The sequence below is a fragment of the Podarcis gaigeae genome, assembly GCF_964106915.1.
Source record: "Podarcis gaigeae genome assembly, chromosome: 13".
Classification (NCBI taxonomy): Eukaryota; Metazoa; Chordata; class Lepidosauria; order Squamata; family Lacertidae; genus Podarcis; species Podarcis gaigeae.
The window spans coordinates 37,318,466-37,344,212 of NC_139689.1; the positions used below are offsets into that span (position 1 = coordinate 37,318,466).

The 25,747-nt window shown below is 46.5% G+C and overlaps 1 protein-coding gene across 9 annotated transcripts in view; it reads right to left on the reverse strand.

Moving 5' to 3' along the window:
- Positions 1–25,747, reverse strand: part of HDAC5 (histone deacetylase 5) — a 121,204-nt gene that overhangs the window by 14,831 nt on the left and 80,626 nt on the right. For all 9 annotated transcript variants that reach the window (XM_083709116.1, XM_083709121.1, XM_083709117.1 and 6 more), the window contains 12 exons: positions 21,027–21,249; positions 19,636–19,847; positions 18,182–18,493; positions 16,312–16,477; positions 15,169–15,302; positions 8,131–8,251; positions 6,846–6,895; positions 5,531–5,638; positions 4,444–4,499; positions 3,206–3,293; positions 2,545–2,664; positions 1,102–1,199 (listed from right to left, as the gene is read on the reverse strand). In XM_083709116.1, the coding sequence (XP_083565242.1) occupies positions 1,102–1,199; positions 2,545–2,664; positions 3,206–3,293; positions 4,444–4,499; positions 5,531–5,638; positions 6,846–6,895; positions 8,131–8,251; positions 15,169–15,302; positions 16,312–16,477; positions 18,182–18,493; positions 19,636–19,847; positions 21,027–21,249 (1,688 nt within the window). The remainder of the gene's footprint in view (positions 1–1,101; positions 1,200–2,544; positions 2,665–3,205; positions 3,294–4,443; positions 4,500–5,530; positions 5,639–6,845; positions 6,896–8,130; positions 8,252–15,168; positions 15,303–16,311; positions 16,478–18,181; positions 18,494–19,635; positions 19,848–21,026; positions 21,250–25,747) is intronic.

The following is a 25,747-nucleotide window of genomic DNA, read 5'->3' on the forward strand; positions in this document are numbered from 1 at the left end:
AGAGCCTTTCCCAGACTATGACTTTAAGAACAGCAGAAGCAGCAGCTGAGAAGAGAGAAGAGGAGTTCAGGGATGTTGTTTTTAAAATAAGTTGTCTCCGTTTCTCAATTTTATCCTTTTGCATGGTTTTGTATGTATCACGGTGATTTTATGTGTTGCGACTTGCTGTTATTTTTATTCATTATAGCTTATGGTGATTATTAAAGAGTGAATTTCTGTTTAATTATTGCTTGCTGATATTTTATTGTGCACTATGATAATCTAATGGATTACTGAAAGTTCCTTTGATATGTTGTTTATTTTAAAGTTATGTTTTTATTATGACTTCTTTGTATTGGATCAAGTTGTTGTAAGGTGTGTGGTCTTATGTTGGGTATTTTGTTTTTTCTTCAGCTTGTACGCCACCTTGTGTATAGCAATATAGAAAGGCAGTATACAAATTAGAAGTGAAATGATTATTATTTCTACCCTGTGTACCTAACTGCGATTGCAGTTCTCCATGTGCTGGTCCCTTATGTGATCATTAACAGGTAAAGGTAAAAAACTAAAGGACCCCTGGACGGTTAAGTCCAGTCAAAAGCAACTATGGGTTGCGGCACTCATCTCGCTTTCAGGCCTAGGGAGCCGGCGTTTGTCCACAGACAGCTTTCCGGGTCATGTGGCCAACAGGACTAAACTGCTACGGGTGCAAAAGAACACTGTGATGGAAGTCAGAGCATATAGAAACGTCTACCTTCCTGCCACAGCGGAACCTATTTATCTACTTGCACTGGTGTGCTTTCGAACTGCTAGGTTGGCAGGAGCTGGGACAGAGCAATGGGAGCTCACTCCGCCATGGGGATTCGAACCACCGACTTTCCGATCAGCAAGCCCAAGAGGCTCAGTGGTTTAGACCACAACACCACCCGCATCCCTTGATCATAACAGCACCACCCACATAAAAGGAGCAGTCGGTGGCAGGCCTGTGAGAACGCTGAAGTTTGCTGATGCACACAAAACCCTTAGGGGGAAACCCTCTCAGTGCGGAAACCCAGTGTGTGGGCACCCCTGGCAGAGAAAGCCCCACTCCCAGTTAGGGAGAGTGAATGCCAGCAGGCCTACCGGAAGGCAGTCAGATACTCCACATCACCAATGGGAGGGTCCACTCCACCAGTCCAGGCAATGTTGACGTTGTAACCTACACCCATCCCGCTGCCAACCTGGAAGAGAGAAGCCTCGTAAGTAACAAATGCTGGCTCTTATTCGCAGCTTGGATCATGCACCAAGCTGCCGGTGGGAAGGGGCAAAGGGACACTGGCATACATCTGAGGCTGGGGGGGGGGGGAGAACTTGCATGCAGATGGACCCCAGAGAGAATGCAGAAGCACAACAGAGAAGCGAAAGAGAGAGGGGGGCAAGAGCAGCAGCAGCATGCAGGACGCCTGCTGGAGAAAATGCTGGTCCATCTCAAATGATTGGGGTCAGAAAAGACAGGACACACATACATGCAGGGATTTCTGTGAATTCTGCACCCTGGGCAACGTTCCAACCTTTGCCCGCCCCAAGCTATTTCCTGGACTACAAAACCTTTCCCTGAACAAAATGGCGGAGTTAACTGATTAAAATCTTCTCTCAATTGGTGTTCAAACTGTTCTTGAGGGATAAACCTTCTCTCTTTCTCCCTGCAATTCTTCCCTCCTTTACAGAGCTGCTTTAGGTGCATTCTGATGCAACTCCTTATAGGAGCCAGTGTAGATTTCTTGGTCGCAAAGCAACCTCTGTTTGCACCCTGCTTTCGCAACCTTTACTGATGCATCTATGAATGCTTCAGGGAGTTAAAAAGAGGGTGGTTTTAGGAACTGGCGAAGCTGGTGGGGAAAATCCGAAACCAGCGTGATCAAGCATTTCAAAAAGACTGGAGTAAATTTATACAATATTTGAAGGACCATTGTAAGCAATTACCAGCACTAGCAGGGTTGCAAGAAGACTTGTAACGACAATTGTTTCTACCTTTTTATATTTACAGTGGTACCTCGGGTTACATATGCTTCAGGTTACAGACTCCGCTAACCCAGAAATAGTGCTTCAGGTTAAGAACTTTGCTGCAGGATGAGAACAGAAATTGTGCTCCAGCGGCTCAGTGGCAGCAGGAGGCCCCATTAGCTAAAGTGGTGCTTCAAGTTAAGAACAGTTTCAGGTTAAGAATGGACCTCCGGAACGAATTAAGTACTGAACCCGAGGCACCACTGTATTTTAAAATTGCAATATTTTGAATGAGTGAAATGGGAAAATGTATAAATGCTATGATATAAAGATGAATTTGGAAAACCAAGAGACAGGCAGTCGATAAGCTCTTTAGAGCAAAAGAAGTAAAGGGGATGACGAAGATGTGTTTAAATATTATAAAATGGAAAATCAATAAAAGTTATTAGAAAAAAAATAAAATAAAAAGAGGGTGGTTAAAAAAAACAAAACACCTAGAGAGGGATTTCAAGCTAGATTCAGCACCAACTTCTTGATTATTACAAAAACAAGCACCAGAGGTGAATAAAGGTGTGAACTCACCTCTTCAGGAGCTCCACTGCCTGGGAAGAAATTGCCATTGTCATAGCGGTGCAGAGAAACATAGAGCACGTTAGGGTCGCTGTAGAATGCCTGCTGGGTGCCATTGCCATGATGGATATCCTGCCAGAGCAGAATGAAATAAATAATAATAATAATAATAATAATAATAATAATAATTTATTTATACCCCACCGATCTGGCTGGGTTTCCTCAGCCACTCTGGGCTGCTTCCAACTGAATATCAAAAACAATACAGCATCAGACATTAAAAACTTCCCTAAACAGTCGTCTTTTAAAAGTAAAATAGCTGTTTATTGCCTTGACATCTGCTGGGAGGGCGTTTCACAGGGCGGGCGCCACTACCGAGAAGGCCCTCTGCCTGACTCCCTGTAACTTCACTTCCCGCAGCGAGGGAACTGCCAAAAGGCCCTCGGCACTGGACCTCAGTGTCCGGGCTGATCAATGGGGGTGGAGATGCTCCTTCAGGTATACAGGACTGAGGTCGTTTAGGGCTTTAAAGGTCAGCACCAACACTCTGAATTGTGCTCGGAAACGTACTGGGAGCCCATGAAGATCTTTCAGGACCAGGAAAGATGTTAGCCAATAAGGACAAAACAACCCAAGCCTAAGCAGCTTCAGGAGCAGAGTGAGAGACCCTTACCCAGTCCACGATGAGGATTTTGCTAATGGCAAGCTTTTGCTGGAGGAGCTTGGCAGTAATGGCAACAGAGTTGAAGAAGCAGAAGCCCCTGGGAAATGAAAGGGGAGAAAGGTATTATCAGAAATGTCAGGGATAATGATGATGATGATGATGATTACTTTGCTTCATTCACTCGTTTGTGGAGTGAGGGGGAGAATAGGTTGCAATCAGCTACATGTTAGGATAAACCTCCTAAAACGCGCAACCAAAGAATGCTTTTTGAAAAAATTAAACCCATGCACATGGAGCATTCCACAAGCCCATCACATCCTGTTCACCACTAAAGTGTTTACGCTGGCCCAGATACCAGACTTTGCTTACTATAAAAATAAACAACAGCTTTGCCACTGGCTTTTTTTGATAATAAACACCATGCCCAGTATAAAGAGAAGGGTGGGCAGGAAAGCAACAGCACAGATAGCAGACTTGACCACCACATTCATGGACTCGGGCATGCCCATTCAACTAGGATACTGTATCTCCCAGAAGCAGTAATGCAAGTTAATCGTTGCTATATTTTGAGACCATGGTCCCACTGAAATCAATGGGACTTAAACTAGTCAACGTGACCAACGTTTCGCATTGATTCCAACAGGAATTCTAAATCCGAATCCAACTCAAAGGTTTGGTCCAGCTCCTTTCTTTTCTGAACTACCTAATCCACAGGAAAGGAAGATAGAATAACTCCCAAATTACACTCAGTGCAGCAGTAACTCAGCAGGCTCTTTAAGTAATTGTGTTGGTGCAGGGAGAAGTGGAATTAAAGGGGGTGGGGTGGAGGAGATGGGCTTCTCCCACACGCAAAAATAAATGGGCAAAGCTTTGGCAAATTTGCATAGCCCTGCTCCTCGGATGTAGTTGGAGGAAGTAACCTGCTCAGAATACCCTCCTCCACAAATGGAGGGAATCTCAGTCCCAGATAGGCAGGAAAGACTAGTAGGAAGCTCCTCCTAAGAAGCCCTGAAATAGATGTGTTTAATTCCATGATGAGAACCACACTCATATAGAGAGGACAGGATTTCAAACCAAAGCAGCTTATACGACACCAACAGGGAGAAACACACATAAAATAGTATTCATGCAGTGAGAAAACCACCCCATCTCATCTAAACCATTGTTTTTAAAAGAGGAGGATTTGTTTGTTTCTAGTTAATCACATATATCCCTCCTCCTCCCCCTCATTTATGCTACACACTCACATGGCTGTGGATTCCTCTGCATGATGACCTGGTGGCCGGATAATAGCAAATCCATTCTGCAAGAAGGAAAATACACACATGCACAAGTTCACACATGTATTAATCTTTGATTTTTGTTCTGATTCACGACACTTTCCTCCGAGGACCTCAGGGTGATGCACAAACACACACTTTATCTTCCTAGCAACCCTATGAGGTTGGCTAGGCTGAGAAATGGTGGTTGGTCCTAAGCCAGCCAATGAGCTTCAGAAGGGTATGTAAACCTGGGATAAAAGTGGGATATAAACCTGGGATAAAAACGCCCATTGATTTCGGTACCCAAAGTTGGGTCTGCCATCCCTCCACCCACAGAATGAGATCGTGGAGTGCAGCAAAAATGGGTTTCGGGGAATAATGCACACCAAGATGCCTAAGGAAAACCAACTTCCAACCAACGGGCATTCTACACATGCTGAGATATCAGTGCTTACATGGGCTCTTTAATTATTTTATTTATTTATTTATTTATTTATTTATTTATTTATTTATTTATTCATTCATACATACATACATACATACATACATACATACCCCCCCATCTGGCTGGGTCCCCCCGGCCACTCTGGGCGGCTTCCAACAAAACACTAAAATACAATAACCTATTAAACATTAAAAGCTTCCCTAAACAGGGCTGCCTTTAGATGTCTTCTAAAAGTTTGGTAGTCATTTTTCTCTTTGACATCTGATGGGAGGGCGTTCCACAGGGCGGGTGCCACTACCAAGAAGGCCCTCTGCCTGGTTCCCTGTAACTTGGCTTCTCACAGCGAGGGAACCACCAGAAGGCCCTCGGCGCTGGACCTCAGTGTCCGGGCAGAACGATGGAGATGGTTTTAGAAGCTGCTTCTGCCCAAGCTCAGAAACACACAGCTTAAACCACTGGGGTTTTTGTACACACTGCAGCAGCCAAAGTGAGCTGGAATTGAGCAAGGTTCACATGAGCATAATTCTTCCATGTCCAACCAGCTGTGCTTGGGAACAAGAAATAGAGGTGGGGGAGGACCAGGGGCTGCAACATGGAGAAGCTGCACATTCATTGGGCTCGACTTACCTTAAGCTCCCCAGACGCCACTTTAAAGGCCAGCTCCACCAAGCAGCCAACAGCCATGCGGACCGCGCTGGACGAGTGCATCTCGTTCCACACTGTGTCGATGTCAACCTGCAGTGGAAGGTACAGAGCAAAGCATTGGCAGAAGCTAAGGGCTGGAAGAGGGGAGAAGAGCGGTATCGTTCAGCTTGCCTTGGTTTGGCGGCAAGGGAATGGGGCCGAAAGGAAAGGCACACACTCCGCACACACACGGATTTGCAGCAGCGTGCCTTTGTTGAGGCCCAGCTAGGTTTGCAGACGAAGGTTTGCAGCAAAATTCACTGCGGGAATGTACAGTCAGCTTGAATTGGGTGTCACTGCCAATGCTTCGTTTAACGTCTTAAGCATGATCAGTCATTCACCTGAACATGCTTGAACTGTGGACAAGGAGCAGGGATGCACACACAATGTCCTCCTGCACATCAGCTCCCAACACTCCCTAGTTGCATGGGAAAGTCTGCAGGGAGTTTCTGCTCATGTTCACTGGAACATGAATAGACTCTTCCGAGCGATTGGGGACCCTGTTTGATCAGTGTCCCCGATCACACAGAGTTCTTCTCACGTTCAAGTGAATGCAAGTACAATCCCCTTGCAGATCTTCCCGGGAACTGAGCACGAGGGGCAATGCACACAGGGACGCCGAAGTCAGGGCCTACCTGTGTGCCTTTGCTCCCTGTTCACAGGTACAGAATGCCCATGTGTCAAGGTGAACACCTCAACACACCTTTCGATTCATCTCTATTTGCCACATTTCTGTTCTCAATTTACTTTTTGTGTTTAAGAAAAAAAAAAGGACACACAACAGGATCAGGGTTTGTTTCTTCCCCTCCCCATCCCGATTTTTAAATTCTAAAGACCAGGAAGAAAGAGAGAGCTAACATCCTAAAGCAGGCATAGGCAAACTCGGCCCTCCAGATGTTTTGGGACTACAACTCCCATCATCCCTGACCACTGGTCCTGTTAGCTAGGGATGATGGGAGTTGTAGTCCCAAAACATCTGGAGGGCCGAGTTTGCCTATGCCTGTCCTAAAGGAAATCCTGAACCCCAACACGCATGCCAGCATGCTAACGCCATCGCCCCTCCAGAAAAGAAAACTTGCTCGCAAAGTGATTTACCAAGGAAAGGTGGGCTCCTATTTAGTAGTTACTGGAAAAAACGTAACGTGTGAAAAAGTACAAAGGAGTGTTTCATCAGGATCGTGAGAGGGACCATGTCATCCCTTCCCTTCCCTAAGTATCAACTGCTGACAGCCAAATTCCTTTGACGCCACATACTCACCCCGATTCCACCACATGGGAGGACGGCATACATCTTCGGCGTAAGGGGACCTGTAAAGAGAGGGATGCAGGAGAAAATAATGAAACACACCAAGCAGGTAGTGAACATGTCCTCCATGGGCACACTTCGTCCCCATTCACTTTAGAGAAGCTCTATGCCACAACCAGGTCCTTTACACCGAATATATCTATATTTATTTATTTCACATGATTAATCAATGAAGCCGTTTGTATAGCACGTACATTAAGAAAACCAATCAAATCAGATGGTAAAAACCAGCTTACCCAGCCATTTTGGACATACACATGATAGAAATCAGTAGTTTTAGGTATATACATGATAAAATACGGTTGCACGTTAAAATCCATGTAAAATTTACATGTTCAGAGGTAGGCTTGTTTTAAAGTCTTTTAGCAGGTGCCAAAAACAATAGAACAAATGTCCCTGCCTAATATCAAAGGGCAGGGAGTTCCACAGTGCAGGGGATGCCACAATGAAATATCAATTCCTTGCACATGTGGAGTGAATTTGTAAAAGTGCCAATTCTGTAGATCAAAGCAGCTGAGTGAACATACACATATATATATGTGGTAGGCTGGCATCAAGCTGTTAAGGGTTTTATATACCAACACTTTCAATCTGACCTGGTAACAAACTGGCAGCTGGCACAGCTCTCTGAGCAGAGGTGTTTCTGTGCTGACAGTGTTTCATTTGCATCGGCAGTTGGGCTACAATACTCTGCACTAAGTGCAGCTTCCAGATCAGGGGCAAGGGAAGCCTCACATGGACTGCCCTGCAGCAACCCCATCTTGAAGTCATTAAAGCCTGCACTACTGCAATCAAGCTATCGCAGTCCAAGAACGGCCGCTGCTACTGTACCAGCTGAAGCCGATAAAATTATGCACAGCAAACTGCATCCATGCAGTGCATGTATGTATTCAGAGATGACTATTTATTGCCATAATCACAGGGCAATTCCCATTTCATCCATTGAATTCAGGAATACTTGCAGCTTTTATATGAAGAGAAAGTTTCTAGTCCCTAAAGATGTAGAGGACAGGTTTAAAGCGGGAATTAACATTTGCTTAAAGCCTTGATATTAGAGGGGAACCTGGAAAGGCCTTGCAATGGACTATACGCCTTCTTCCCCAAACTTAAGCCAAAATCTTCCGCCTCTGCCTACTACACAGAGAAATACAATATCATGTACACATCATGGTTAAAGAAATAGTTACAAATTATGAATCAAGAGAAACAGAATCATGTGATCTGCCGGACACTGTACCTAGCAATTTCTTGCTGTCGAGCTTTTGCCGGTTCAGCGGGCTGGTTCCATATAGTAACGTGTGATGCTCCGAATGCACTGTCTGGATCTCGTCCAACGTTGCTTTCCGACCACGAATCCTCTGTTAGCAAAGAGAAGAGACGGAGATTAGTGCAGAAGACACTCTCCAGAAGCAAAACAGGCTTTTCATCAATGCGTCACAATTGAGAAGTATTAATTGTATGCCAGTTTCTATCTAGAGAAATGTCAGCCTGGAGTACTGCTGGGGAGCCTCTAGTGGCAAGGGCCCAGCCAACACAAGGAAACCAGCAGTAACAGTAGACAGGGACAGCGGCAGAGCAAGCCAATCCGGCGCCTGGGGCCCACAGCAGTGGGGCGAGCTGGGACAGGACGCTCTGCAGGGCCTCTGAGGAGTCTGCCTGCCTCCTCCCATTCAGCCACCCCACAGCTGAAGGGGAGGTGGCGGGTGGACCGTTTGGGGGAGCGCGCAACCTGCGGGCCCCCAAGCCACCGCATCACTCCCAGGAGAGACACATGGCTCAGGCACGCTGCAGGCCCCTGTTGAATGCTTTCTTTAAATATTAAGGTTCATTATTGTTTCACAAGATGTGTATCTCTTTAAAGGCCAGAGCAAATATCATGACCTAGTTTTACACCTGTGAAGCAGTATAGCAGGTGCTGTTAAGTTGTGTTACTTAAGCTGTGTCAGCAATTGGGTATAGTACAGTGGTACCTCGGGTTAAGAACTTAATTCGTTCCGGAGGTCCGTTCTTAACCTGAAACTGTTCTTAACCTGAAGCATCACTTTAGCCAATGAGGCCTCCTGCTGCTGCCGCACCGCCAGAGCCCAATTTCTGTTCTTATCCTGAAGCAAAAGTTCTTAACCCGAGGTACTATTTCTGGGATAGCGGAGTCTGTAACCTGAAGCGTATGTAACCTGAGGTACCACTGTATATAAAGAGCAGTGTGTACCTCTCTCAGTACCCTGGTGAATGGATCAATGGATGGGTCATACTTACAGATGTAATGTAATTTAATGTAAGAGAAGTTTTTGTTTTTGTAATTAAAGCCAAGCAAAATATATTTTTGCGTTTCTTCATTGTTTCCTGAACGTGTGGTCTCCCCAGCACGCTTTCTGCAGCGCAATTAATCTGCTAAATACGCAACAGCCCCGCGGTGAGTGCCCCTGTGGCATTGTGTCACCCCCCCTCAGTGGTGAAAACCGGGGGCATCCCACCCCCACCGCACCCCCCTCCCTCCACCCCATGGACAGGGAGATTGAGTCTAGACAGGGGTGGTAGCAGGTCTTCAGGCCATGTCACCCCCACACTGATAGTGTCTCATAAACAATACTAGTTGCTAACCTAGGCCCAAGATGATGATGATGAGGATGATGATGATAATAATAATAATAAAATTTTATTTATACCCCGCCCTCCCCGGGCTCATGGAGGCTAACACCAGTAAAATTACAATTTAAAAACCCAATTTAAAATACAGGATAAGATCAAATTTAAAATGCAACTCATTTTAATAGTAACCCATAGATCAAAACCATAAGGGGAGGGAAACATAAGGGTCAGACTGAGTCCAAACCAAAGGCCAGGCGGAACAGCTCTGTCTTGCAGGCCCTGCGGAAAGATGTCAAGTCCCACAGGGCCCTAGTCTCTTGTGACAGAGCGTTCCACCAAGTCGGGGCCAGTACTGAAAAGGCCCTGGCCCTAGTTGAGATGATGATGGTTTATTATTATTTATACCCCACCCATCTGGCTGGGTTTCCCAAGCCACCAGCAGAAGCATCTAACAATGATTTAAAAACGTAATGAAACACTTGGCAGAGCAATTGCTACTTTAAAGAATGACAAACAACCCATATGCCGCCAAAGACTCTCCAACTAAGTGGCGGAGTCCACTGAGTTACATTCCAGGCAATGGAAGAAAAGGCAAGGACCCAGTGAAGGGATGGATAGGCAGGAATTCCACTGCCCTTGAAGAACTGCTGAATCCCGACCAAAGTGGCCTAACTGGAACCTGCTTTTGTACAACTGATTGTCTATTTTCCGTTTCTGTGCCAGGGAAGGTTAACAGCATCAAGTCAGTGCGACTAGGAAAACCGCGTAAAGCATCAGAACGGCATGGCAACAGTACGCTGCTTGCATCTTAGCATTCAATAGCTTTCCTGTAACATCCAGAGTGAGCACACTCTGGATCGTAAATATTCCACCGTAGATATTCAAGTATGCATTTTTGTTATAAAAAGGTAAAGGGACCCCTGACCATTAGGTCCAGTTGTGACCAACTCTGGGGTTGCGGCGCTCATTTCGCTTTATTGGCCAAGGGAGCCAGCGTTTGTCCGCAGACAGCTTCCAGGTCATGTGGCCAGCATGACTAAGCCGCTTCTGGCGAACCAGAGCAGCACACAGAAACGGTGTCTACCTTCCCGCTGGAGCGGTACCTATTTATCTACTTGCACTTTGACGTGCTTTTGAACTACTAGGTTGGCAGGAGCTGGGACCGAGCAATGGGAGCTCACCCCGTCACGGGGATTCGAACCGCCAACCTTCTGATCGGCAAGTCCTAGGCTCTGTGGTTTAACCCACAGCGCCACCTGCATCCCTGCATTTTTGTTATAGTTGGTCATACATAATAAAATGCATTTGTGTTGTTTCTTGCATTGTGTCCTTCCACCAGGCAGAATAAGGTTGGTGAAGACAAAGCTTGCTCATTACCTTAAGGGTGTTGGTGAAATAGATACCTGTGCATCGCCAGTTCTCTGGGGGAGTTACGATAGGCTGCAATCCTAAACCAATTTAGTTTGGAGCAAGCCCCACTGAGTTGAATAGGGCTTACTTCTGAGCAGGCATGGCTAGGATCGCTCTGTGAGCCATGGAATCTAAACTGATAAAAGTAGCAGAATCCAGAATGCCATTATCAGGCTTATAAGAACACCCCTTTGCTATAAACTGAGGGTGCTTTCATAGAAGAAGAAAATGCAAGTACTTTTAAAATCTCTCAGTTGCCCAGAATGACTTCACACCCACTTGCATCATGCATCTTCAAACATTTAACGCCTTCACACTCTTAGAAATATTGCACCTTTGGAGAAGAGGTCACGTCCTTAGGAAGAGACCTTACCGTTGCTATGGTGAAAACACGGAAACTGACAAAATGATAATGTCTAGCTTGTGGCAAAAGGATGACATAGATCACCTGAACTGAGTAACAGCCACATTTCCAAGGACTGTCGCTTTAACTTTAAAAGTGGATGTTTACTGTTTCAAGCGCTCCATCAACCATATTCACAAGGTTGTGGTTGTTGTTTTTTCCATAAAGCCACTTGGAGACAAGAGAGGTATTCTTGGCCTCACTTGTGATAGCACCCTGACATCAATTCCATAACGCTTTAAGACTCAGAAGCAGTGAAATAACCTGATTTCGATTCCTGTGTTTCTCTCGTCCATTTTGGCACACTCCTGGTCTCCAGGAAAACTCTGATCCATTTGATTACAGTGGTACCTTGGGTTACAGACGCTTCAGGTTACAGACTTCACTAACCCAGAAACAGTACCTCGGGTTAAGAACTTTGCTTCAGGATGAGAACAGAAATTGTGTGGTGGCGGTACGGCGGCAGCGGGAGGCCCCATTAAAGCCCTAAACGGCCTCGGCCCAGTATACCTGAAGGAGCATCTCCACCCACATTGTTCTGCCCGGACACTGAGGTCCAGCGCCGAGGGCCTTCTGGCGGTTCCCTCACTGCGAGAAGCAAAGCTACAGGGAACCAGGCAGAGGGCCTTTTCGGTAGTGGCACCCACCCTGTGGAACGCCCTCCCATCAGATGTCAAAGAGATAAACTACTACCTGACATTTAGAAGACATCTGAAGGCAGCCCTGTTCAAGGAAGTTTTTAATGTGTGATATTTTAATGTATTTTTAATCTTTGTTGGAAGCTGCCCAGAGTGGCTGGGGTACAAATAATAAATTATTTATCATCATCATCATCATTAGCTAAAGTGGTACCCCAGGTTAGGAACGGTTTCAGGTTAAGAAGAGACCTCCAGGACAAAATAAGTTCTTAACCCGAGGTACCACTGTACATAGACTATGCCTAGGAGTCAGTGATGGTGGCAGCGCTATCGCCCTGCATGGGAACAACGACACAACAAACCTGGGTGATTTCACATGTGGCCTAAATTAGTTGGCTACATGTGCAATGTCACTGGGGAGGGAGGGGCCATAGCTCAGTGTGAGAGCATGTCCCAAGCTCAGTCACTGGTTAAAAAGGTAAAGGTACCCCTGACCATTAGGTCCAGTCGTGGCCGACTCTGGGGTTGCGGCACTTATCTCGCTTTATTGGCCGAGGGAGCCGGCATACAGCTTCCGGGTCATGTGGCCAGCATGACTAAGCCGCTTCTGGCAAACCAGAGCAGTGCACGGAAACACCATTTACCTTCCCGCCGGATCGTTACCTATTTATCTACTTGCACTTGAAGTGCTTTCGAACTGCTAGGTTGGCAGGAGCAGGGACCAAGCAACGGGAGCTCACCCCATTGCGGGGATTCGAACCACCGACCTTCTGATCGGCAAGTCCAAGGCTCTGTGGTTTAACCCACAGCGCCACCCGCGTCCCTCCTAGTCACTGGTTATCTGCACCCAAAAAGATCAAGTTTGCAGCTCGCAGGAAAGGGAGAGCCCTGTCTGAGAGCCCAGCAAGCCACTGCTGATGGAGCTAGATGGACTAACAGGCTGATCTGGTATAATGCAACTTCTTATTTTACAATCAGTTAAAAAAAATGATTCAGGGGCGTGTTTGCTTGAGCCACAGGCTATAAGAATACAATATAATACTGAAGCACAATGATCTATTGCAAGTTCTACGTAATGACGCAGATCGGAAGCCAAGGATGAGTGCTGGCACTCCTTCCTCATCCCTCACCCTCCTCCTGCTGGCTTTAGTTTAAAGACCTGGCTTGCATTATCAGAGTAGGCTGTTATGCATGAATCAAGGAAGTCTCGATTGTAAGTCATGTTAAGTGCTGGGACTAGAACCTTGGCGGGCAGGAATTCAAATCTTCACTCAGCCTAAGCTACCGCACAGGGTGTTTGCGAGGATAAAAGGGAGATTTGGGTAGGACCCGCACCCCCCCACACATTGAGCTCCTTAGGAGAAAAGTGGGATGTAAATGAAATCAATTAATTATTTTAGTGAACTGGGAAAATAAAGCCAGGCTCTTTACGTATCAAAATACAAAGACAAAATGACCAGCAAGTGAACCGTAAAAAAATGATCACACTGTAACAGCATCTGGCCTTGTGTCAGAGAGACTTAATGCACATATTTGTGTGTGATCGTGATGCATGGTAGCTGAGAAGTCAACAAGAGGCCAGTCAATTCACCCGTTTTAAAAGCAGACTTGTTCGTGGGCATATATGGTCAAATAATGTATTATGCCACATTTGTATCTAACAGCACATTTTCTAAGATCCACATGGTCTGAATCCATAAACAACTATTAGTTTGACCTGGAGTCTCCGTTCTTCTTACCAGGAAAACTCGTAACAAAGTGGGTTCTGTTTTACAAGAGCTAATGCCACAATAAATCGACTAGTCTCTGCTGTAAGACTCCTGTTTTGTGTGTTTGATCTTTCCACAAAAGGGCAGATTTGATAACAAAAAAAATACCCAAACAGGGCCCTATGCAATTTGGCCAACAACCTCCCCATCACTGGATTTAACCCAGTTTCTCTCAGGAACTCAAGGAACCTGTTACATGCAGAGACATCACTTCTGCACAGCTTCCCCACCCCCACCCCACTGCCCCAGTTTGCAAGTGTTAAGGAAGTAAATGAGCAAAAAGACTCACCCTCATAGCTAAATTTGAAGATGTGGCAGACATGAAGAGATTGCATAGATGTTTTCCCCAGGAACGTTCAAATGCATAACTGATGTGTTCAGCCCAGGGGGGGGAGTCAATACTCTTATAAAGTCAATACACGTTCCTGCATGAAAAATGTAACAAAGTAACCTGCTTGAAAATTACTGGGGGGCAAGGAGCAATGGGGAGGGGGGAAAACATATATGTTTTTCATGCAGGAACGTGGGCTTTCATATCGTACAGAAATGGGTATCATAGGTTTGTTCCTTCACTCTTAGGTATCTGCAGAATAATGCGCATTACTAGGAACTGACGTTGTAAGAGTGTTGAGTTTCCCTGGGACGCACTGGACCATTCTGGAGAAAGCACTGTGTCTATATACAGTGGAACCTCTACTTACGGACATAAACAGTTCCGGAGGTCCGTCCGCTGGTCAAAACGGGACACTAGAAGAGGCGACTTCTGCGCATGCGTATTCGGCGGTAGCGTGCTTCTGCACATACCCATTCGGCGGTAGTGTGCTTCTGCACATGCACAGATGACGGCCACTTCTGCGCAAGCGCATTCGGCGGTAGTGTACTTCTGCGCACGCGCCGACGGTGGCAGCCGCTTCTGCACACGTGCAGATGGCAGAAGCCCCTTCCGCACATGAGTGAATCACGGCAAACCCAGTGTTTACTTCCGGGTTTGCCGCAGATGCAATTTGGAACACCTGCAAGATGAGGTGTATGTAAGTCAAGGTTCCACTGTACATAGGACCTATCCTTCGGGTGTGTGGTATATATTTATGCACACGCACACACTCGTCTGCACCTGAGATGTTGGTTGTGATTTTGCAGACCTATCTTTGCTTCAGGGTGGGGAATGATCCTGTTAATCAGACATTCCAAGTTTGGGGGGGCGCCTCCTGACACTGCAAAACCATTCCCTGAAACAGTGCTTTCCAAACTTGGGCCTCCAGCTGTTTTTTTGGACTACAGTTCCCATCATCCCTGACCACTAGTCTTGCTAGCTAGGGATGATGGGAGCTGTAGTCCAGGAACAGCCAAGAGTTTCCCAAGTTTGGGAAACACCTGCCCTAAAATTTGCTCACCCTTTCAACCCAAGGCCTTGTCAGGTGCCTTACCATTTGCTGGCAGAAGGTTTCCATTCTGAAGATTCTTACCTCACACTTGCTTAGCAACCCTGTCTCCTGTAATCTGGACCAGATACTCTGGATTCTCCCAGCATGCTCTGGGTGAACATTAGTGTTTCCGCATGTGCACTGATGCTTCAGCATGAAAGTGTCATAAACTAAGCCTGTGAGAGAGGGCAGGAAAGAAGGATAGTGAGGCGGGGCGGGGGAGAGAAAGAGAAGGGAAACTAGTGAGATCATGGCAATGCTGGAATGATTCACAAGCCACAAGTGGTTTGATTTAATTTGAGTGACTTTTGGAACTAAAGGTGCAGGAGTTCAAAGGAAATTGCACTCTCCACGCTGAAAGCCGTTCTGCCCTCCCCCTCAAAAAACACCTGGAGTACAGGAGTCAGTCATGTCCTTTGTGTGGAAAGAAACACACTCTGCACATGCTCAATTGCATTCAGTATTCCATATGAGTCAACACAAAACACAGGGCTAAATAAATGGGGGGGGGTGACTGGTTCAAATTAAATCCTGCTCCTTCGACTGCCCTGCCCTACTGAAGGAGCCCAGGTAGCAAACCAAATCAGAAGTTGCTAAGGAACGGAGAGCTCCGAGTGAGAAACTTGCTGTGACAAAAGTCAAAAGCAAACTGAATATTTTTATGCCTCTGGCCCCAAGACCACCTCTCCCAGGCTCTACTCCCCTTGTTGACCAGGGGAGAGGCGGTGTTTTCTACTTTGCCTTGGTCACCAAATGTCTTCGGCCTGCCCCAACCACTGACCAATCCTGGCAAGGAACTCCCTGGGCCAAAGAGACCCCCTAAGAACCAGAGACATCCCAGCTTTCCGTACTAAAGCAAGGCTCCTCCTACAACACATCAAGCGGCCCCAAAGCACACCCAGGCTCAGCCTGCGCGGCGGTTGACAGAGATGTGCCCTGCAGAAAATAATGAATTTGACACAGACCTCATCAGCTCCAGAGCCCTGAAACGGATGAGATGTAGTAATCGAAAGAGTATATTCCCAAGCATGTGCAGAATGTCTTTTCTTTGCACACCCGGAACAGGAGATTTCAGAAAAGGGAACGTTGCTTCTTGATGGGCAGGTATATCCCCCTTTGCACACACCCAAGGCTCTCTCCCCCTGCCTTCCAGTCTCCGCGAGAGGGGTCTGTATCGGCTCCTACCTGTAGTGAAAAGGTGCTTGACCATGGGCTCAGCTGTACTGCTCTTCAGGCTAGTGCTGGCAGGTGACGACTGGGTGCGGCCGAGGGCTTGGTGGGGCAGCGTGCCGATGCTCAGGGGCGTCTGGTAGAGATGAACGGGCCGCAGCTGGTGTGCATCTGCAAACACCTGCCAGAGTTGTGTGCAGGAGAACAGCCAAAAAAAGTGGGGGGGGGGGGAGAGAAAGAACATTCAAATGGCTCTGTTACCTTAATACTTAAGTGGCTTAAAACATGTGGCCAGGTTTAGCCAAACTGTACGGGCACCTATGAGGCAGACTGTGCTCGCTGATCAATTTGTGTGAAAACTTCCTCCCAGTACATACAGAACTGCATACATTTTGCACTTTGAAGCCTCGGATTTCTGCACAACAAGAGTGACTTGCATGCTGTGCGCTCTGAACAGCTGTGGCTTGTAATAAATTATACACACTGCAAACATAGGCATATGACTGTTTGGTTTAACTTCTTTTCCGTTTCCAAACTATTGCTGGGGAGAAGCAAGGAGCCAGGTTTGGTAGCAAGATCTCACTACTCCCAGCTGAAATCCTGCTCGTCCTGTGTCTGCCCCCTTCCCCAGCTGCTGTTCCGCACACCCAAGCCTACTTCTGCTGCCAAAAAGGAGGGCAACTCGCTTTGAAAAACAAAACATCAAAGCCGAGAGTCTCAGGATGCTGAATTCTCTGAGATGGGATTCTAAGGACTAAGCTTTTTGGACACACTGGTGGCTGACCGCAACCTATGCAGCAATTCCCAGCAACCACTGTGAGCCAGATGGTCACAGACCCCAACATGCAAACCTGAATCGAGGTTGGGCATAGGATATGTATTCACAGTATGAGCCTACGATAAAATGCTCTTCCAGCTAACAGTGATTTTATTTGTGGTACACATCTCTCATCGACCCTAACCACTGGGCTGCTGCAGACAAGTTTCCCCATAACTGTTACATCCAACAGACCCCTTGCAATGCTCACGTTGCTCTCCTGGCTAAGCTTCCAAGATTACACTCTTTTCAACCCACACTACCCTCTTCCAGTTTCTTTACAAAGCCTCTTCCCCACCCCCACCCTGCTTCACCCCTGCAGACAGCGCCTTTCATCTGCCTGCCAAACACACATCTGAGGCTGATGAAATATTTAGGTGCGCAGAAGAAATGAAAGAAGGAAAGACAAGTGACTCATCCTTAAGGAGGACGCAGGGAAGCGAAAGGGATGCACACAAGCAAGGGCAGAAGGGAGGGTGGCGGAGAGGTGGGAAATGAGTCACTTTCTCTTCGGGAGTCTTCGCCACCGCTGGCGTGGGTGAATGGGGGTGAGGGATGGGGGCCAGAGGTGGCCTTCCGCCTCCTTCTCCAGGATCATGTCCTTTGGCAGCGAGCTTTCCCAATGCTCTAGGGCTTCATCTTGCCTGCTGCTCCTGTGCCACCTTAGTTTTATGCCCTCTTTTGCAGAACAAGAGAGCTGAAAGGATTGAGAGGAGGCGCCATCCAGCCCAAAAGGAGAGACTGGCTATCTTCCACTTCCTCGTAAGAACTTAAGGGCAGCCCTGGTGGATCAGCCCAATGAGAAAGGTTGGGACAGGGAACCTTTCTGGCCTGGTGGGCCTATTTGGAATTCTGGAAAAGTCCCATGGGAGCCCATCGCAACATGGATGCAAAGAGGAACAGAGCAGGAAGTCTCTCCTACACTGTGGATGTTTGAGGGGGCGGGCACAGGTGACCCCCGATTTATGGGGTGGGATTTCAAGCCACCCCTAATTTTAAACGCCTCCACCCTTCGAAAGAGACTCTTCCCGCACAGATTTCGGCAACGGATTGGTACGGCGGCCTCACCTGCCTGTAAGTCACTCCCAGCTCCTCAACCTCCTGCTCCTCTTCGAGCCTGTTCTCCCCGGCTTCGTTCTTCAATCGGAGACAGCCCTGCTCTTCCACCACGCTCTCCTCTTCCTCCCTTCCTCCGCCTCCTTCCTCCTCCTCCTCTTCCAGGTCATCCTGCGTGCCTTCGCTCTCTGTTGACCCGTCCACCACAAAGGGCCCATGACTGAGGCCTAGGCCCAAGGGCTCCTGTTGCTCTGTCAGCTCCTCTTCGGTCTCTTCCGGGTGGGTGGTGGGGGGTGGCGGCAGCTCACCGGTCTTGGTGATGATCTGCAAACGGAGCGGGCGAGAAAAGGAAAAGAGGACTTGAACATGCTGAGCCGTAATGGGCAACCTGCAGCTGGTATTTGGGGGGGGGGGATCTTGAACCACCGGGGAACCAGCACTCAGACCGAAAGGAGGCTCTGAGGCCCAGCCTCCTCAGCTAGTAGCAGAAAGGAAACCTGACAGAAATACCTGTGCAACTCAAATCCCCTATACTAGAAAAGGGAGGTGCCAAGAAGGATGTTACAGTCCCGGGGAGCAGGGGTTGCTCGGCAAGGAGGTGGAGGGGGGAAGGACATGCCTCTCATTTCTCCACACTGCACTAGATCAGCCTACCATAAAGCAGCCACTATATTCACCATCATTCAGTCTGGACACCAAGGTCCAGCTCTGAGGGCTTTCTGGCGGTTCCCTCACTGTGAGAAGCAAGGTTACAGGGAACCAGGCAGAGGGCCTTCTCAGTAGTGGCGCCTGCCCTGTGGAACGCTCTCCCATCAGATGTCAAGGAGATAAAGAACTACAGAACTTTTAGAACACATCTGAAGGCAGCCCTGCAATGGGAAGTCTTTTTATGTGTAATTTTTTTGAATTAAATTTTCTGTTTTACAATTTCAAATAAACATTTTACATACTTAAAATATCAACGACTTTCCTTCTTCTCTTTCCACGGTTCGTTTTGCCTATCTCATACGCCTGCATACATATTTTACAAAAACTATTCTAATTGGTTTTCCATTATTACATCTGTCAAAGATTATCTACACTGCTGAACTTATCTTAAAGCTGCCAGCGTTTTCTGCTGTAAACAATTATTTCCCATATACGCGATAAACATTTTCCAGTCTTCTTTAAACATATGCCTTTCTTGCTCTCTTATTCTATATGTTAAATCTGCAAGCTGCGCATATTCTGTCAAACTTAAGCTGCCGATCTTCTTTTAGTTGGGGCCTCACTCGCTTTCCAAGTATTTTATGTTTGACGTTTTATCATGTTGGAAGCTGCCTGGAGTGGCTGGGGTGACCCAGTCAGATGGGAGGCATATAAATAATAAAATAATAATAATAATAATAATCATCATCATCATCATCATTCAGGGCCATCTGACGTGCAACTGTGATAAGTGAGCTGTCGTCTCCTTCTCTACCCACCTTTCCCAGTTGGATCTGCTGCTGCTTCTGCTTCTCTAGGAACTGCTGATGCTGTTGCTGCACAACCAAGTGCTGCAGCGCTTGAGGGCTCTGCGGCAACGGCGACGACTGGGTGCGGCTCAGCGGCCGGTGCCGAGGCAGCTTGCTTACCGTCCGCAGGGTAGAGGGGACGCGCTCCCCCGTCACCAGAGGAGACTGGCCGTGCAGAGGAACTGTAAGGGGGGGTGTGAGAGAGGGAGGCGATCGTTAAGGCACTTTCGACAATACGCCACTGCAGTCCGCTTCAAAACGAAAAGCCACAAGCCAAGTCGCTAGTCCTCAGGGTTTGTTTTCATTCATATAGGTGGTTTCTGGCAGCGTTTTTTTTTTTAAATATATAAATACTATTTTAAATTAAATTTTACAAATTCATCTAAAATTCTCTCCCTGGCAGTGAAGGCCCTAGGGCATTTTTAGCGATGAAAACGCGTCCGTGACTCGTAAAGTTGCCCTTTTCGCTTTGGCGGCCAAAAAGATGAAAAAGAAGACCCTGGACAATATAGCAGAGAACTGTGAGGGAGACGCAGAGATCTAAATAGACACTCTTATTTGTGATGTGGCACCCCTTTTGCTTGTATTTATTTATCATTCAAATCTGTCATGGCCAACGGCTAGCATAATAAAGTTATTTGGCTTGGATTTACATACAATCAGAATGAATCTCTCCTATCCATTGACTTGCCGCTCACGGTGTTCTTTTATACCCTTACAAAACTGCTGCGCTATTTCATCCATTATATACGTTAATTCTTAACAGTTAAACAACAAGTTCTCATCTGTTGCTGTACCGCCAAGCCCGCAACGTTTCAACGTAACCGTGATATTTTTTTCAACTACCCCACAAAATATTTCCATTCTTCAGAGAAATCTTTTTTCCCCCTCTCATTTTGTTCTCTTAATTCTCACAGTAAAGTCTAGCCATCTCAGAATATTCCATCATCTTCATAAGCCAGTCTTTCCATTTGTGGGTGTGGACTGCTCTTGCCGCAGTTTCTGCAGCAGCGCAAGCACACAAATTGATTTGTGAGCTTGAACTTCCCTATTCCTCGCAACAATTCCCGCTATTTACCTGTGGTGTGTGTGTGTGTGTGTGTGTCAGGTCACATGGAAACAGCAATTAGAAAGGTGCCACCTTCTACCAGACGAAGAATATTGTACTCAGCTGCCTCCTCTGATGATGTCAGCTGCCTCCTCTGATGATGTCACTGACTTCCGCTGCAAAGCAACCCTCCTGCCACCCCACATCCCAGCTGGTTACTGCCAACAACAGTGGATAAATGCTACATTCCACCCTGTACAAGCTCGTCTGTGTATTGCACCAATATGTTGCCGGTATCACCCCCCGCACTCACCAGCAATTAGTGTGTTTTGCTGCCGAGCCTGTTCCAGGAGGAGGACGTGCTGGAGCAAGGAAGCATGGCCGTGGTTGTTCGTCTCGCCCTCGAGGGCCACCCCCAGAAGGCAGCTGGGGATAGACGACATGCTCAAGAACTTGCTGGTCAAGGCCCCGCCCTGGCGCAACGACTGGATGGCCTGGCGCTCGGCTTCCTGGTGCGTGGAAAGGTTCGGGGAGGCCTAATGGAGGAAGCAGGGTGGATAAAAATCAATGATTTTTTAAAACAACAACAACAGATTTTTAAAATTTAAAATTGGATTTTTAAAATTTAAATCGGATTTTTAAATTGGATTTTTAAAATTTAAATCGGATTTTTAAAATGAAATGCTTTTGGAGGATAAATATTTCTAAAGATAGTTTTCTATTTAAGTTACATTAGAGTCCAAAGGCTATTCAGCAGAAAATAAGGATTTGTTTAAAGTTTTTCATGTCTGCTAACACTCAGTCTAAGTTGTTGGTTTTTTAAAAAAAATGTTTAACCACCTCAGTTAACAAACGTGGATACATATGCTATTATGTTATTGTTTTAGTTAAATAAAATGTTTAAATTGTTATTAAGGAAATGATTATTTTTCTCCTTCCAATAAAGTACAGCAGAAAAGTTGTCCGAATATGAACAGTTAACTTGTGAAACCTCACAATAATTTCATAATTATCTATGTATTTCTAACAGTATAACCAAATCAGTAATTTTTAATATAACTGTAAAAACTACATTATTATTGTTGTTGTTGTTGTTGTTATCATCATCCCCAAAATGAAACCTTCATCTGGTTGTAAATATTAAGATTATACCAGCAAGAATGAGTCCTTCTGTTAAAAAAAAAATTAAATCAAGTCTTACTGAGTAGTGATTTAAATCATGATTTAAATTGATTTGATTTAAATCAGATCCACCCTGGGAGGAAGCCAAGGGCGTTTGCTATAATCATAGACAAGAGTGCGGCAGTGGTCAGTCACCTCCCTGAGATCCACTATCCACCACCAGCATTTTGAATGTTAAAACAGTGACAAAACATTAACCTGGTTTCTACTGCGTCCAGAGTTTACAAAGGCAAACTTACGGTATTTCTTTCACTGCGCATGCAATGGTTGGAAGTGTATGTTTTGTTTTGTTTTGTTTTGATTGTTTTTTGGCCCACTCCATTAACCTTGCCTCATATATTGATTTTGGATTATACCCAGATTCTCCCTAAGTTCTAGGCTGATCCTGAAATGGTATGCTTTGGCCTCTGCACACAAACACCACACGCAAACCCTTTCTGTGATTCCCCTTTCCAAAATCAACAGAAGGAGAGGAGTAGCCATGGAGCGGGCTTGCAGGAGCCACAGCTTGAGAGATGGCTCTATAGTAGTAGCAGTAGTAAGAAGTAGCTATAGCAGCAGCAGCAGCAACAACAGGATTTAGAATGGTGGCGATTATATATTGCACTAAGACAGAGCTTTGCAATCTGTGTGCCGCAACACATTAGTGTGTCCGCTGAAGTTTGTAGGTGTGTCGCGCAAACACTCTTCCTGGGGCTGAAAAGGGATTAGTTTAAAACCCAGGCTTCCTCAACGTCGGCCCTCCAGATGTTTTTGGCCTACAACTCCCATGATCCCGACCTAGCAGGACCAGTGGTCAGGGATGATGGGAATTGTAGTCTCAAAACATCTGGAGGGCCAAGGTTGAGAAAGCCTGGTTTAACCTCTGGTTTGCCAGTAAAACCGAATTACTGTGTCGTGAAATAATGCATGTCCAAAAAGTGGGTCGCCAACATGAAAAGTCTGCACTAAGGCATCCAACAAATATCCTCCAAATTGCTCTCATTTTTTCCTATACGGTGGTACCTCGGTTCTCAAACGCAACCCTTTCCGGAAGACCGTTCAAGTTCCGAAATGTTCAAAAACCGAGGCGCAAAGGGCCGGCTGCAAATGCAACTGAGAAAACTGAAAAACATGCAGCAGAAGCCGTTCGACTTCTGAGGTGCGTTCGAAAACAGAAGCGTTTACTTCCGGGTTTTCGGCGTTCAGGTTCCGAAATGTTCGACAACAGAGACGTTCGACAACCGATGTACCACTGTATATGTTTCTCTCTGTGTGTGTGTATGTATTTGTACACACACATACACTATAGGATACAAGCATATCAAAATATATTCAGACCCAAATAATCTGAAAAACCCCACCAATAACAAGTAAATAATACAGGCCAACTACTGTAAAGACACTCATAAATTCACCAGGTATTATGTTACAACTTCCCCTTCTCACAGAATACCTCCATCCCAAACAAAGGCACTCAAATTCAGTTAAGATTCCACTTTAGTGGAGAGACAGACAGGTTAGACAAAATTCACACCCATTTTTAAAGTCCCGCTGAGAATTAGAGGAAGGAGAGGCCGTTCCTCACTGCCTGGCGCTGTGTTAGGGGAGCAGCACCCAACAAAATCAAAACATGGGTGCTCACAGCACACACATGCACAACTGTAAGCTCTTTCCTACTCAGGGTTGAGGAAAACAAATCGCAGCAGAGCCCAGCAGAATGCGAAGTCTGCCACTCAGCTATTTCCAACTCCTCAGGCTGAAAATAGCCAAGCTGTAGACTGGGCACGAGTCCTGCGTGCCTAGGCCTGAGCCAAGTTTGGTGCTTGTCATCAGAGGAAAGCAATAAATAGGTTACAGCTGGGAACCAGTTGGTTTAGGAGAAAATAAAACCTGGAGACTGAAGCTTGTAAAAAAAAAGAAGAAAAAAGAATAACACAAAGCAGAAGAACCCACGAAAAGGACATTTTAAATACTCATTAGGGTGGAATCATCAAGCACTGGGGCCTCTGCAATTTGTGGGGTGTCTGATAGGGAGGGAAGAAATTAAGGTAGGACTGGAGCAAGAGCCAGAGGGTTTTAACATCTTATTTTTTTATTTATGTTTGTAAGCATATGTATATCACCATCTCATATAAAATATCAAGGCGGTATTGCATAGCAACATGTTGGATTGTCAGAGTTGTTTAGCAAGAATAAGGTGGAGCAAGTATAAGCTGCAAGAAACCACTTGAAACATCTGTTTCAAACGCTCTCGTTTGATTTACTCATGGCAAACAGCTGAAAGTTTGCACATTTTGATAATAACAAGCCTGATTTGCAATGGGGGGGTCGAATAATTTCAATTGCAGCTGTACATGTAACATAAATGACCCCTGAAGCCTTTTTATTTGGTCTCTGTCAGTGCTGCCTGCTTACCCTCCTCCCACCCCTCGCCCCCACCCCGGTCAGGGTATGATAGAAAGTTTGCCCACAGATTTGCTTGTAAGAAGTATCTCCAGGACTTGAAAGAAGGGAAGAAGGCAGGATTGGAAGATCAAATGCTTCACATACAAATCCCGAGAGATGTAGCGCTGACGCCACAACTATGCACCGTTGCGCCTGAGAGCAAATGCCTGTGTGAATAGGTCTACTCCGTAACTGTGAGGCTCTTACTGCTAAATGGCGCTAACTCTATTCTAGAGCCTGAGGGAGTCACTCTTGTCCTAAATGTGTCTCAGCCTGGCATGTGCACGATGAGGCGACTGAGGAGAGAGGAGTGACGCCTGTCCTTTACTCATAACTCCGCAACGGCGGCACTGGCGACTAGAAATATTCAGAGCCGGCTTTCCCCAAATTGGCACCCTCCATATGTTTTGCACTGCAGCTCAGCGTGACTGGGAAATGCTGGGGCTGGTGGGAACATCTGATTTAGAAGAAGTTAAGACGTGAAATCCACACCCTGCCTGCTTTTCTTTGTGCTGGCACCTTCCCCTTCTATAGGATAGCCAGTTCCCCAGAGGTCCCTACCTGCTCTACCATGTCCCCACTTAACCCCAGAACTTGAGCCCACTCCTAAAGCCCTGCTTTCTCTTCTCCCACTCCAGCTCCGCTATTGCTGCTCGCCTTCCCAGCTTCTTAAGTCTCACGGTTTCTTTCCTCGGCGTTCCTTAACCTCTGCGTTTCTCCCCGCTTCCACCCCCTAGCCTGGCTCCAGGCTTTGCCAAATGTGGGTCTCTTTCCAGCTCAGCCTTTCTCAACCTGTGGGTCCCCAGATGTTGTTGAACTACAACTCCCATCACCCCTAGCTAGCAAGGCCAGAGCTCGGGGATGATGGGAGTTGTAGCCCAACAACATCTGGGGAACCACAGGTTGAGAACCTCTGCTCCAGCTGTTTTCGGACTACGATTCCCATCATCCATGACTGCTGGTTTTGCTAGCTAGGGATGATGGGAGTTGTAGTCTGAAAACAGCTGGTGAGAGACCCAAGTTTAGGAAACCACTGGCCAACAAAGTGAGGCTTCAGCAGACAGTCTTGGGTCATGAAGCAATACATAAAGAACTCTCAGCAGCCTGATAGAGATGTTAATGCAGTTCTTTCCACATCTTCCCTGGAGTTCTATGTGACTTGAGGGAAGGGGGAAGTGACAATAGCTTCCTGTCAGCCTGAGAAGACTCTTGTCATTCTACATTTTATATAATGTAGTTGTTTTAATACAATTGCAGCGTGGATCCCAAACGCCTTGGTACTTGGACGTCCGACATGGCTTCCACAGCTCCCAATTGGCTGCAGGAGCTTCCTGCAGCCAATTAGAAGCCACGCTTTGGTTTCTGAACAGATTCCATTTGACTTCCAAGGAACGACTGTTCCCAAGACTTGGGTCTCCAGACTAC